Source organism: Rhopilema esculentum, chromosome 10, assembly GCF_057945365.1.
Source record: "Rhopilema esculentum isolate cy_ngs chromosome 10, ASM5794536v1, whole genome shotgun sequence".
Lineage (NCBI taxonomy): Eukaryota > Metazoa > Cnidaria > Scyphozoa > Rhizostomeae > Rhizostomatidae > Rhopilema > Rhopilema esculentum.
This window is the reverse complement of record NC_142824.1, coordinates 5411301-5425746: the sequence shown is the minus strand read 5'-3', so window position 1 is coordinate 5425746 and position 14446 is coordinate 5411301. Positions and strand designations below refer to the sequence as shown.

The 14446-nt window shown below is 35.6% G+C and overlaps 1 protein-coding gene across 1 annotated transcript; it reads left to right on the top strand.

Annotated features, from left to right (window-relative positions):
• Positions 1–934: 934 nt before the first annotated feature.
• Positions 935–14348, top strand: LOC135684531 (uncharacterized). Its single transcript, XM_065200128.2, has 7 exons — positions 935–1266; positions 6812–6988; positions 7885–8418; positions 8953–9129; positions 9764–10162; positions 10691–10864; positions 11242–14348. Exons 1-7 carry the CDS (start codon positions 1081–1083, stop codon positions 11998–12000), a joined length of 2406 nt encoding a protein of 801 aa, XP_065056200.2. The 5' UTR covers positions 935–1080; the 3' UTR covers positions 12001–14348.
• The last annotated feature ends 98 nt before the right edge of the window (positions 14349–14446 follow it).

The window sequence follows — 14446 nt, the reverse complement described above, 5'->3', positions numbered from 1 at the left end:
GTGTAATTACAGAAAAACCAATTATTGTAAAAAGCAATGTAAAAAGCATTTTAGCCTCAAGTTATCAATAAAGAACATTATATTGTTGTTGTATTAAAAAGGGTCTAAATTCTTGTGATCCTTGGCCTATGATCCTCAATGAACGAAAGCAGAATTTTATACTCAGTTGGTTATGCGACTAAACAAAACCAACCATTGTTTACTTTTGGTCAACATCAGATTTTAAATACTTAGACTATGTTTTGAGTAATGCCTTTAAGTGCAGCATATCTGGTCAGTATACCTAAAATTTCTACCACGAAATGAAGCAAAGAAATTTTGAGAAAGATAGAAACCAATCGTAGCAGCTCAAGTAGCATAAATAACGTTATAACACAAACAAGTCCTTAAATCTTGCAAACAAATGCAGTTCGATATCTTTTGTGAAAATTATAAAATACGTTGTTCTTTATTTTCTACATCTATTAAATATTAAATTATTAAATTGAAACTGATATTTTTTCATAAGCTAAGTAGAATTGCATACGTTTGGGCTGCGTCTCTTCGAGATTTGTTGCCAATTTACATTACCAAAGTAATCAAAGATGTTCTGTGATTGGATATGATGATAGGAAAATCTATTAAAAATTTACAGCAATCGCCCATTTTCTGTCTTCAAGAAGATATCCTCGGGAAAGATTCTTTGAGCTTTGCAAGCAAATTAGTTGTTCTTTACTTGAACTTTCCATTGTTCTTCATAATTACATCATAACATTTGCCGCAGAATTAAGAGTCGTCCAAACATTCATATACTTTCATATAATTGCTCACCGGTTCAGTTTATTCAGCAAATCTAGTGCCTGTACATTTTTCCAATGTCCTCAGTGTCTTGCAAGTTCTTGCTGGATTATTCCGAACTTCTTCACAATTTGTTCTGAATGAATGAAGTAGGCGCGTTCCGCATTTTACACAACTGGTTGTAAACACTAAAAGTACCTGACAAGAGAGACATTGGCTGTTGCTGTTGTGACCAGGTGTGGCGAAGATGCAAACATTGTCTCATCGCTGCTGTCTTTGTCTCTCTTTAGATCACTCCGGAAGATGCAAAGGGAACATAGTACTGCCCTCAGGGCCAGCATCAAGGCTTCCACAACATTCCCGAAAAGTGGCACAGAGTTAGGAGACATATTTCTTTGTGGTACAGCCAAGGCCTGCCCGGTGAAAGACTGCTTCAAACGTAGCACTCATTTTCATTGCTCCCTTTGTCCTGATAGAAAACTTGTCAAAGTAAGTGATTCATGTTTAAAGTTGTTTTTACTGTGAAAAGTTTCTCGTATAACGTCGCATCATTCCAAGGTCATTGCCCTATGTATTGCTTAAGAATTTATGTTTTGTAAAGATGGGGTTTGATGGATCCATAAGGTTGCAGCGATTGGCCCTAACTTTGTTTTCGACATGGCGGAGCTTCACCTGTATCGACAGCTGGTGGTAAAAACGTCGAATAACAAAGCACTGTCTTGCTTCCTTCAAGTTTAAGTCGATTCAATAGTCGAGCGCAATTCCCTTTCAGTTCTTCTTTGCTTCAGTAGATATCAAGTGAAATGAAGCCTAACGATCAAAAATTAAGTTTATCGGGTTCAGCAAAGCCAAGAATATATCATCCTCAAGTCGCCATGTTAACCTGGTACGAACAGATGTCAATCAGCGATATCTCAACAAAGACACTAGGCCAACCAATTCCCTCCTGTTTTTAGCTTGTAAAACACTAATGCTTTATGGAAATTTAATGTCATTTACGTATAAGCAGAGCCAGAGGACACTCTATTTTTATGTTTTTGTACACTTGTACCTTGATTTTTGAGAAACGGTAAAAGATGAATTGAATTTGACATAGAACAAAGGAAACATAAATGCGACAACAGAAGGTTGATGAAGGTCAAAAGTGTTGATTATGGGTGATGAAGGATTTTTTCTTTAGTTTCCCTTAAACATTTTACCGGTCTTCGAGACAACTTCGATACAATAATGTAAAATCATGGAAGCTCCCGATGGTTTATTTTCGTCCCGATATGAAATCTGCTAAGAAACCATTTGAGCGAAGATCCGTATAAGTACAATTTTACGATGTTCTGTTATATTAAATGAGTAATATCCACAACCTATGGCATGACAAACAAATATTGACAAACAAAGGGTAATGATTGAAATTATTGATTGATGTTATGTGCATGTTTTCCGTTCGCTATTCGTTGTACCCAAGATGGACTTTAAGTATTTACGTATATATGAAACAGAGTGTGTCCACTAATTGACATGACTGGGCCTACAACACAAAAAGTACATTTACCTATAGGCTAAGCAATTTATCTTATATTGATATTGTTCTGCCTTGTAAGAAGATCTAAATGTACATTTGGAATTTATTGTATTAACTTTAAGAGAGTACATTTAGAATTCTTGGCAGATGAAACCCCCATTTTTCAATTTTTTTGTCAGTTATTGTCTCATTAGAAAGCCGTTAATGAACACTAGAGCAGACAATTTCTATGGTTGAATAGATATCAGCTTTTTGGCACTGAACCCATACAGGTAGTTTATTATTCATTTTGTTGAAAGGGTTGCTTGGGCTACATTACTGTACTGAGCCAAGTAGGCATCAAGGGGGTTGTGATAATTCTTCAGATTAATTTATTGTTGTGCCATCTCAAAAATATGCTAAGAATGCCAGTTGTTGGTGATTTCAATTGATGCCTGGCCTGAGTGGTTTCTTTTTTATAACAAAGTCACATTTAATCAATGACATTGCCCTGCTGTCCAAATTAGTTTGTGATTTCAATTGATGCATGCACAGACTGTTTTTAAGGCTGTTTGAGTAACTAATTTGCTATTTTTTCTTTCTTTTATCTTATTTAAAGCATCCTATAGTATATATGTATTTCTGAATTGCCTTCTTATTTACATCAATCTTAATTATCCCATGTTCCAAAGCTTTCTTCCTTTGTTATTAATATAAAACGTTGAATTTCTTTCTTAATTCTCTTCAAGCAATAGAGCTTTGAATAAATTGTCAAGCAAGTGACCCATATCTTTTTAAAAAACGTTTTGTTGTTTCAGTTTATGTATCATAAGGTTAAAAATAATTGTTGTTTTCAATGATCCTGCTAAAATATTTAAAGATGTCAACCACAGATTATGTCTGTACTATTCAACAAAGCAATCAATGTAAAGCAAATAAGATTTACATTTCCAACTATTTGTCAGTGTGGTAGATATTTTTTGTTGTCTTTGAAAACCATTTTATTAAGTTAAATTTTTTGTTTAGCTATTCTTTCAAATTGCTAGTAAGTCTTCTTGGTTAGCATAGACTATAAAAAGGATAAAGTGACACTGCAAATGTAAAATGTATTTTCAGTTCAATGATTTACATAATCATAACCAACAAGCCCTCCAATAAGGCCCCAAGGGGCTTTTTCCCAAAAAATTATTTGGGGTGAGGGCTTATTCAAGGGGAGGCTTTATCCAAAAATTTAATTAGAATAAGTCCAATTTCTCTATTTGAGGCTGGCCAGTATGCTTATAAATGCAGTTACATTTGGGGTAATCTATTGCTGTAGAGGCAATACCCTGGGTGTTTATTTCGCAAAAATTTTAATGGGGCTTATTTTACAAAAATTTCTTTGGGGTGGGGACTTTTTCGAAGGGGAGCTGATTCGAGGACTAACAATTATATCTTCTTTTCCCATGCTAACATTGACACAGAGGTATAATGATCTATCTTCTACAAAGGTTATTGCAGGGACTTTACCAAGATGTGGAGAAGTGATAACCTTTAGACCACACCCTTTTCATTGTTAGAAAATGCATATTTGCCTTTAAAAATGACCATGTTCACACCCATAGTATGCCAATCAAGAAAAAATTCAGGGTCCAGAAAAGTGTTAGTTTTCCTTTGGATATTGTCCTCAAGTTATAAAAACCTTCCTTCAAAAATAAAGAAAATAAAGTGGGTTTGGTCTTGGCACTTTGATTTATTTTGTTTCATTGACCTTCCAAGCAGTCATGGACCATACAACAGCCATGTTTTCTCCCCTGGGAAAATTAAATGCAATACAGTGGCAGAAACTTGGTCAATTTTTTTTGGCTAAACATTTGTCCATTACTTTAGAATAAATTGATAATCCTACCATTGTTGTTCAAAATATTGGGTGGCACCTGTTCCCCTTTGCCCCCCTTTAAGTATCTGCCACTGATGCACTATTGAAGTAATGTTTGATCATCAACGTAAGAGCTATTTTGCCTCAAGACATTTTTTGGTGATGCAGAGGCAGTTTTGGCTCAGTGCACCTCTCAAACATTGACCCATCCTAACAAGATGAAGTTGACTGTTCCAAGAACTAGTGTGGGACATGTCCCCAAGCCCCTCATTTAGTCATTGTTGCATTTTCGCAATGTGCAAGGTCACCCTGAACAAATTGTCTCTTGGCCGATGTCATCTTCCTCTCTTTCTGACATCTACATCACAATTCTGCACATACTTGCCAGCTATCATTATGAATTGGTTTTTCATTGTCAAGCCATCTGGGATGCATTTTCGGTACAACACCTGATATTCTTTCAAGCCAGTCTGTTTCTTAGCTGTACAGAAGCCCTTCCTTTGCTAAGAATAACACAAACTGGTCTTCAATCTTATAATATGCATCTCCCTGTGCTCTAGTCTACATACCACTTCTAACATAGTAAAATTGATATACTGCTTTTCTACTATCATTTGTCAATTGCTAACCATCCATGCTGAAAGTATATCTTGAACTATTGTAACTTTACCACACTTGTATTCTCTTGAAGAGAACAGGGTCACACCGCATACTAGTCTCTTGAAGAGAACAGGGCTACAAAGCAAGTGAGCCATAGAGTAGAAAAATTTTGGTTATTTTAATGTATGTACCTTTTTGAAAAATTTGGCTACATACTCTCATCCCTTCTTTGCAGTAACCCCTGATAAAACTTGAAAAAGCAATCACATCACCTCTGGAAAGCTTTATCCTTCCAGGAATATCTTAGCATAAGTTTGGGAAAGTAGACAGACCTTACAATCGAGCTTTTTAAAGTGAAGGCTGTGGAACATCTGTTGAAATTGCAGCATAAATTTTTAATAAACAACATACGATAATTTCTTTTCAAACTCGGGGGAGTTGAGGATTAACAGTGAAACAGTGTGACAAAGGACAGTATAAAATATCAGCTGCTGGATTCCGATGTAAGGGATTAGACACCAGTATTGGTACGGAAAACTAGTTTGTTACTAGAGAAAAATAATTGATTTTTTTTACTAGGAGGCTAATTATTATAAGAGTAAATGTTGATGCTAGCAAAGCTGATATATCTGAGTTTAGTAGCAAAAACTTACTAAACTGTGACGACACACCGTTATACTAAGAAATGAAGCATTTTCGTAATAAAGAATAGGTGTAGTATCTAAAGAAAAACCTAAAAAAAAGATGGATATCATTACCCCCAACCCAAGCTAGTTTCATGGTTTCAAAATTTGTTCGAAACCTATTCAACACAAAATTTAGCTTAACGTATTCTAGATTAAAAGTAGATTTTCTCAACACCCGTTCTGTTTCTTCAAAAAATTCTCAATTTTAAGCAGTGTTCGTAATGTCTTTAACCTTGAATGATTTTTTTCCAGAAATTCTGAGCAAGCTGATGGCAAAGTGTATTAATCATGCAAAAATATGCAATGCATTTCAAAATTATTAATTCACTTCGTTAAGGCTGTAGAGTTAATGCTCGTTCTAAACATTCTGAAGTCAGATAATCAGAAATATTCCTGTAGCTAGTCTCTGCAATCATACAATGATTTCTACATTTAATCTTTTAACCTTTACTTAATAGTTTGTAGTCTCGTAGTATAGGTGGCCATTCTACTACTGAAATGAGATAGGTGTAACTTGCTCAATGTGTAGAATCTAGACTTGAGTGTTCCTTAGCCGAGGAATCTGGCCATAAGGTTTGCAAGACAAACCAAGGTAGAGTGAAAGTGTTTATATTGATAGTGGAAATAAGCCAGCTCCTTTGCCTCATAATAGAGCATTAATATCCAAGTTTTTATGTAATAGAATTCAAGTTCTTATTTTATGTCTGCGAATATTTGTTCTGAAAGTAACCTTTTTGGCAGTCGTCGCAAGTGGCTTCAATGAGAGCCCATTTATGGTCTGTAAGAAGCGCACTATTTTGGAGAGTTTTTTAGAAGAGCGAATGCAAGACTAGCTTTTCTCATAAGCTGGAGAAATGTGACTGGCAAAGTGTAATGAACAACTAAAAACCTGTTTATTTTCACATATAAAAACATGTATATTCACAGATGAACTGGTGCGGGTGTCGCGGACTCCTTCCTATTTCATTGAATTAACTACATCTCCATCAAGCTTACTAGGTAAACGAGGCCAGGTGGGGATTGCAATGTACCTCTTTGCATGGTACTGTACATTTTCAAAAGAACGGTCGAAAACTGTTCCGATGTTAACGATGTAAACTTGCGAAGCTCTGTGTTGAGAATTTGTACAAATGATCATACTGCTAAACTGTTTCTATGTGTCTAAAATTATTCTTTTGTTCGTTGTTATTGCGACTGGCTTGTGAATCTGTTACATTCAGACATCTTCAGATTAAGCTTCAGCGAATTTCTCAAGATTTTTTCAATGAAAATTCGTTTTTATATGCAGTTTCATGTGAAAATGGTTTTTATTATCTGAACTAGACTTAAATTATAATCCTTGTTTTGTCAGTATTTTTATAAACCTTTGCATTTTTACTTTTGTTCTGCCAGGAGCAAAATATGGTAGCACATCAGATATTTCATGTAACTGGAAGGATTGAAAAGAGATCTGTCAGAGATACGCACTTCAGTGCTTACAGTGGAGTTTGTGGAAGGCCACTTTGTCGATTTTCATTAAACAACAAAAAGCATCATCATTGCAAAATTTGTGAATGGCCTTGTTGTGGGGTAAGTTCTGTTTTCATTTTTTATTAATAATATTAAAGGAATTGAGTCATGGTAAATAGTTGTCCTTTAGATGGGTCCTTCGCTTTCTGCGTGATCAGTGTAGTTTCATGTGTTTGGCGACGATTGTTTACAACTCACATTCGACGAAGACTGTTTTCAAAATCAGTACGAGGCAACATCATGTGATCTATCTTAGCTCAATCACTCAGCTCATTTCGGTATGCCTATTCCTTTTATCATGACTTAGTGCCTTGAATCTAGATCATTTTACGATTATAGCGGGACAGTATTTGTCATTTGCCTCAACTAACAGTTGGACTTTTGTTTGGTGAGCTAAAGACTGACTTTGTAGCAACAGAAATATAACATTTGTAACTGATCTTGAGACACGGCCAAACGATGCAGCATTTTGACATTTGTTGCAAAGGCAACGATGCATCGTTTGGCCATTAATGTTCACCGTAATGTACCGAGAATGAAAGCTGTCAAAATTGTTGCATGGTGCACCGTTTGGCCGGGTTATGCAACATGTTACATTAACGCATGCTTTATTGGCTATCTTCATGTCTTTATTCAAAAATACAACACAAGGAAATAAAACGTCAGATCAGCGATTTGTGGACAAATGCTACATTAAATGCTGCATCGTTCAATCACCCACCGAGTTTCAATGTTGAAATCGGTGTAACAAATTTTGCCAGGGTTTAAGCCTGTTCGTTAAATTAAATAAGGAAAATCTAGAATTTAAATGAACAAAGGTTTCCTTCCGAAGACACTTTATTTTGAAATTTTTCTAACAGATAGACGAAAAGGTATTCCTTGTATGTACTTTTGAATCGTTTCTTTCATAGATGATAATAACGAGCGTATGATCAAATAGCTTTCTTTCATTTCAGAGAAAATTACAAAGATGTGTTGGTCATATGAGATCAAAGCATCCAGAAGTACCAATAGATACAATTGGAGATGCAAATGCTAATGGAAATGGGGACATTTTCGATGAGAGTGCAGGGCCATCCGAGCTCGATGCGAAAGAGAAAGAACCTAGTGTGAAAATTGAGTCAAAAGATGACGACTATGATGGCACTATAAATGAAGATGCAGAGTATGCGAAAAATAACGAAACAGATATGATGGAATTGAAATCTATGGCCTGGCACCATCCAGCACCTAAGAGAGCTAGATATAGTAACTCTTCCAGAATGAAATCGTATGAGATGAACGGTGATGAAGACGTTATTAATCGCGAAGATAATCAACACGAACCAGACCAAAACGAAGAGAATTCAGAAACCGGTGTACTTGAAGAGCCAGTTGAAGAGGAAAATAGTCCGCCAGTAGTCCCAAAGGCTGCGTCTTGCCGTATTAATGGTTGCAGAGAGGAAAAGATACATTTTCATTGCCATCTCTGTGATTTCTATTCATTCAAGGTATTTCAACTCTGTGATTTTTATTCTTTTAGGGGTAAACCTATTTATATTTTAATGCAATATACTGTTGTAAACTGCATAGGATCGATTGATGTTTTAACTTTATTACTTTGTTGATATAATGCTTGCATGCAGCTACGTAACTAGCTGGTCAGCTATAGATATTCAGTCAGAGTGTTTGGAGCCATCTGCTAATTTATTGCTCACACGTATTACTTAACTCCAACTTAACTGCAAACAAAAGACTCTTTAGAAGGCCTTTAGTTAAAATGCTCTCATCTTGAGAGTTGTTCTAAGTCCAACATGGGTCCCACTTTCAGGGCCTAACTATCCATTACCCCTGCTTCTTTTTTCAAATCATGTAACGCATAATCATCTAGGTGACTTTCTCAAATTTGAGGATTTTTTCGCAAATTTTATCCAACAGTGTTAATTTTTATGTATAGTTGTAATAGAGAATTATGCGCATGGACAGTGGTCGATTTCCTATACATCAAATAGCGTCAACTAATTGTTTTATAATTTTAATCTTAGAAACTATTGTTGGATCGTCATCGCAATATTCACGCAAGAGGATTTATCGAGAAACGCAAGAAAAGAGATATGTATTTCAACGGATCTGATGCTTCCTGTGGGGTTCCTTCATGTCGATTCAGTGTTGTCAATCAACGTCACCATCATTGCAAGCTATGTGGTTGGGCTTGCTCTTCGGTATGTTGTAATTAGAATAGGCTTGTGTCATGCGAGGGTGCAATTCTTGTGAAATCTGTTATTGAAACACATTTGGATAAGAATGGTTGCAAAAGACCATGGTCCGTTCTGTCATAGGTAAAATATTCATTAAAGTATGCATCATTATATAAAGACGTTATTGATGCATAGAACAGTACGGTTTTAAGTTTCTACTCCTAGTTTCGTGCTTAATGCAATCGTACTCATCAGGCAGCTGTACTCGTCAAGTCCCATTATATAAAGACTCGTGTAACGACTTTTGTGTATGATGGAGCCTCGAGACAATAAGATTACATTGCCGTAGTCATCTCCTTATTAATGGTTTTAATGATTCATAGATTCCACTGCACACGGAAAGATAAATACTAAGAATAAATAGCTTGTAATATTTCACTTAAAGGAGATTTCTGTCTGCTTGTCTGTTTTGTAGTGCTCAATGCCGTATATAAAAAAACTGTACAAGCTTTGGCGAGAGCAGCAAAATTGCAACTTTGAGTTGCACGCTAAACGTGGTAATTAGGCAACTTAATAAAATATTTTTTATATTTCGCATATCAATAGCTATATAGGGGCAGAAGCATTGTCAATATTGACTGTTTTCGTATATTTGCAGAGAAAACTTCAAAGGTGCATAAAACACATCCAAGATAAGCACGGAGTTACGATTGATAATGGGCCTATAGAAGATGTTAGCTTGGATAGCCCACGTGTCATTGCAGATCCCGATTTGATGTCAAACCCTTCGGCACATGAACCGTATCATGACAGAGAGGAAAGCAACCAGGGAAGCCAGTTCAATGGAGAAAGCAACGACTCCCACGAGTCAGATACGATAAAGTCAGATTTGACTGTCGATGAAGTTCATTCAGACTCCTTGGAGTCGTCTAATGAAATACCGCCCGAAGACGAGTTGTTCTTTTTGTCGAAAGCTGAATGTGGATGCATTGTTGAGGAATGTCTGTTGGTTGGACCACATTATCACTGCCATCGTTGTCCGTACGTGACAAGACAGGTAAGCTTTATTTGTGATTTCCATTGTTGTTATTTATAATTTTTATCGTAATTTTTTTTACATCCTTTGTTCTTTACTCATTGTGACAACAGTTTTCTATTTTTGGTTAACCAACTTAGTAAAACTATCAAAATATAGAACTTTTTATCGAGTTATTTCTTGTGCTTCCCGAATATGCTCGTCGTGGTGAATTTTTAACAATTTTCCCTGTACCTTCTCACCTTTGAAAAATGATAGATAAATTTTGCGGTAAACATATGTTTCTTTGTCACTTTTTGCCACAGTCACGAGTGTAGGGTCGTTGCTACTATAGTTTTTAATGGTGGAGTGAGCTCATGTTCCCCCGAAAATTAAAAAACCCCTTTGTTTCCAGTGAATAATCATTTTGTCTTGTCCACCAATTATTTTATCCTTTCTACGGAACTGTATTTAGTTACAACTGTGATTTGGTTACTGAAGATAATTACCAACCTTTATATTACGAAAATGGAGAAAAGCTTGAAGAAATAGTATTCATTTTTATCTTAGAAACACTGCCGTGCTCGCCACAGAGCTATACATTTGAAAGGTTTCCCAGAGAGACGAATGATCCGCGATCAGCATTTCATAGTTTACGACGGTATCTGCGGGAGAAATTGCCGATTGTCTCTGCCGAAAAGGAAGCATTTTCATTGCAAGTATTGTGATTGGGCCTGCTGCGCGGTAAGTGTTCACTAGATTTGCAACTTAGTACCTGTTTCTTGTTAGCGTTTGTCGCAAGTTTCGTTTTTAGGTTGCCATTTTCTGAGTACGATGTTTTGATGAATTTTGATCTAACTTTTTGATAAAAGTTTGAACTGTTTAAGATGTGTTTTTATGAGAAAAATATTGGGAACAGGTAGCGAGAAAAATATAAGTGAGCTTTTCCTGAATTAAATATGATATTGCTTTTCACGGTTATTGGCTTCAACCATTTGCCATTGTAATTTTTTCTACAACAATCATTTCTATTTTACACAGAGTATATTTCTTAACATTTTAGGCTTCTAGCAACAGAAACGTCTAGAATTTCTAATAGAAGATTTTTTTTATTTTGACAGAGAAAACTGCCAAGAATTCTTAACCATTTGAACAGGAATCACAGCGAAGTGTTGAAGGATTCCAATACCCAAATCACTTCCGCTGGCTTCAAAAGACCGCGAAACTACCCACCACGACAAAATATAAAGAAAGACGCCGATCGTTTGGATGATGGTGGAGATGAAGAGAACAAAGTTATAATTCTCGAAGAGGAAGGCAGTCAGTGCAGTTTTGTTATAAAGGACGTCCACAGCCTTCGAGACAACAGCTCTTTCGGAGACGAGCAAAACGTAAGCAAAGGAGAAAGCAAATTGTCAGTTGCACCAAGCAATCACATCAGCTCATCTCAATTCGAGAAATCCAAAGATTCTCCGAGAGAAGAGAAGGGTTTCAAACCGTACAAGCCGCAAGGATTCTCGTACCAGCCGTCATACATAAACGGGCACGGGCCCCAGTTGCATCCAATTGACCGCCCACTGACCTGCCGCATTTGCCACGCATACCCGAGCGAGAGTCTTTCCCTGCGCAAAATGGTCGTTTACAGTTCAAGCAATCGCTTGGAACTAGATCTACGCTTGACATCGCTTTTGTGTACGTATTTCCGCGTGTCAATTGAAGAAGCGTTCAACAGCTATATATGCGAGAGAGATTTCGAAGAATGGTGTAACTTCCACGCACGAAAGATATCAGTGTATCCTGTGATTGCTATAGAAAGCAGCTACGATAATGTACACCATCCACATGTCATACCAGTCGAAGAGCACTATACTCAGTATTAGACATACACACACCACCTCGAGATATGGTAAGAATTAAATAAATTATTTATTGGAAATTTACTTAAGATTTCTGCTTATTTATTGCATAGCGTAAAGTCATTATTGAAAGAAAGTCCAAACTAATTCTATAGTTTTACGCACTTAAATATATAAAGTATAGTTTTCATAGTGAATATAAATGTTCATGTTTCCTGTGAACCAATGTTAACTATAATAATGGCATATCGACTAAAAGATTCTTATTAATTTTGCTTCCATATTTCACTCACGAGTCTTGACGCCACTGTAATCTTGAGAGAATCAGATTATTTATAAAAAATAATATAATCAATCATTCATCGATGAGCAATAATTATGGATTCACGTACTTGTTTAATAGGCAATTCGTCTCTACTCTTCGTCTCAGGAGTCCCCACTCTCGCATGAAATTTATTTGTCAGGAAGTAGTCATACCACGCTATTCAAATGCAAATCTTAGTACTGATATGATATACGCCCGAGGAACAGTCGAAGCCTCTTTTAGCCATTTCATTTTAACCTCGTAGTGATGAAATTCTACTTGGTAGTTGGGCTCATTTCACGTCTGGCTTGTTTTCCCTGACGCCATGCTATTTATTTGATTCCAATTATTTATATTTTTACCATAAAAACTCTGTGAGCTTAAGAATCTATCTTGCTTTCTAAAAATCAAATTAATACAACAACGTTGGCACTGCAGTTACCTGCATGCTGGAATTAGTGAAGGATTAAGGAAAGTATAGAGACGTTAGTTTTCTATGCTTATGAATTTCCGTTTTAAAGTACTCTTGCATCACCATAGGGTGATGGGACGAATAATTGTTCCTAGTTTATCCCTATCATCGTTACATCCTCTTTTAAGTTATTTGTGCCATTTAAAAGCGTTTTACCTAGTTTTCAGCCAATTATATATCAGTATTCATTCATAATTACATTTTAACTTGTGAATAGTTTTACGCAGTGTTGCACCACATTGAGACTTAATTCTAAGTAATATTATTATTTATCGTTAGCACTGATATTTAAATAAATATTGCATATAACTATTTAATTGTTTAACTGTTGTCAAGATTGAAATTGTGTTTTAAAGTTACGTTTGCTCAAAAAAAATTTACTCAATATTAGGATACTTGAACTGTGTGTAGAAAATTTGAACCGTACCCACGGACGATATTTGGACAGTAATCTAGGCTTACATCCAACTAGAAAAGTCCCGTAGTCCTGTAAGGAGGACAGTAAACATTCCTTTATTTCTCCGTGCCACTCTTTAATTGGAATGTTTATGAAAAAAGTTGCTTTGTAGCAAAATTACACACTATTTTGAAATATTTCTATCCAGCTGAACCAAAATACAACTGTATGACGTAGAAAAAATTTTTAAAAGGTTTTTATGACCATAAAGCCATTTAAGTGACGTGGAAAATACGCTGGCTGAGAATCGATTATGCCGTTTGTCTGTATGCATCTAGGCTACTTTTTAGAGCCTAAAAGACAATTTCCCGTTATGCGTTACATCATTATTTTCACTTGACATTTCTTGTAGACCTCTTGTAACCAAGAGATTTATTTATGAGGAAGTATTTGTTTATATTTATTTAAAGATATTTCGATTCAAGCGTTTGTTCCTAATTTATTTCAAGTGTTAGATTTGTAGATGTTATCTCTCGTCCTCGTCGTTTCTTAAATTTTATTGCTTTAGATGCTATTTTCCGGTATGATATACTTCTATTAAATTTAACTTGAAAGTAAGATGAATTTTTCATAAAATGATCGATTTTGAAAAAATGGGCCTCAGTTTTATATTATTGGTCAATGCAATAATTTACAGGAATGTTCCTGCCAAGCCTTTCTTTTGCTTGATCTTTACCTATTCAGAAAGGGACCCGATGTAGAAATCATATCCCAATGAACGAAATATTTTTCGTTATAGATCTCAAAAACAAGTTTGTTTCTTCTACTTGACGTTGTAATCAGTATCTCTGACTTTATGTTTCAACAAGATTCATAGGACTGAAACTCGCAAGGTTTAATGCTAAAGTAACGTATCTATTTATGAAATTTAAGGAAAAGTTCTCCTTTAATTGCTATTTATCTTTGAAATGCTATATCTTTTGTTGCAATTTCAAGAGTTATTTATCTGTGGATAGAAAGATGGCAATTGAGTATTTTGTCACGCAGCAAAATGTAAAATCTTTCTACGAATCATTAATTATTTTAGCAAGTATTTATGTGACATATTTAGTCAGTAATGAATTATGGATATTTCCTCACTTGTCGGATGTCGATAAACTTTTCAGATGCGTTGATTAAAGTGAGTTTATTCTGTCAAAGTTTTACTTTCTGATGTCTACTCTGCATCCCATATTAATTCACACTGCTGTTGTTGTATTTATATAAGAAACTTTATGACAAGACCTAGGCTGAATTT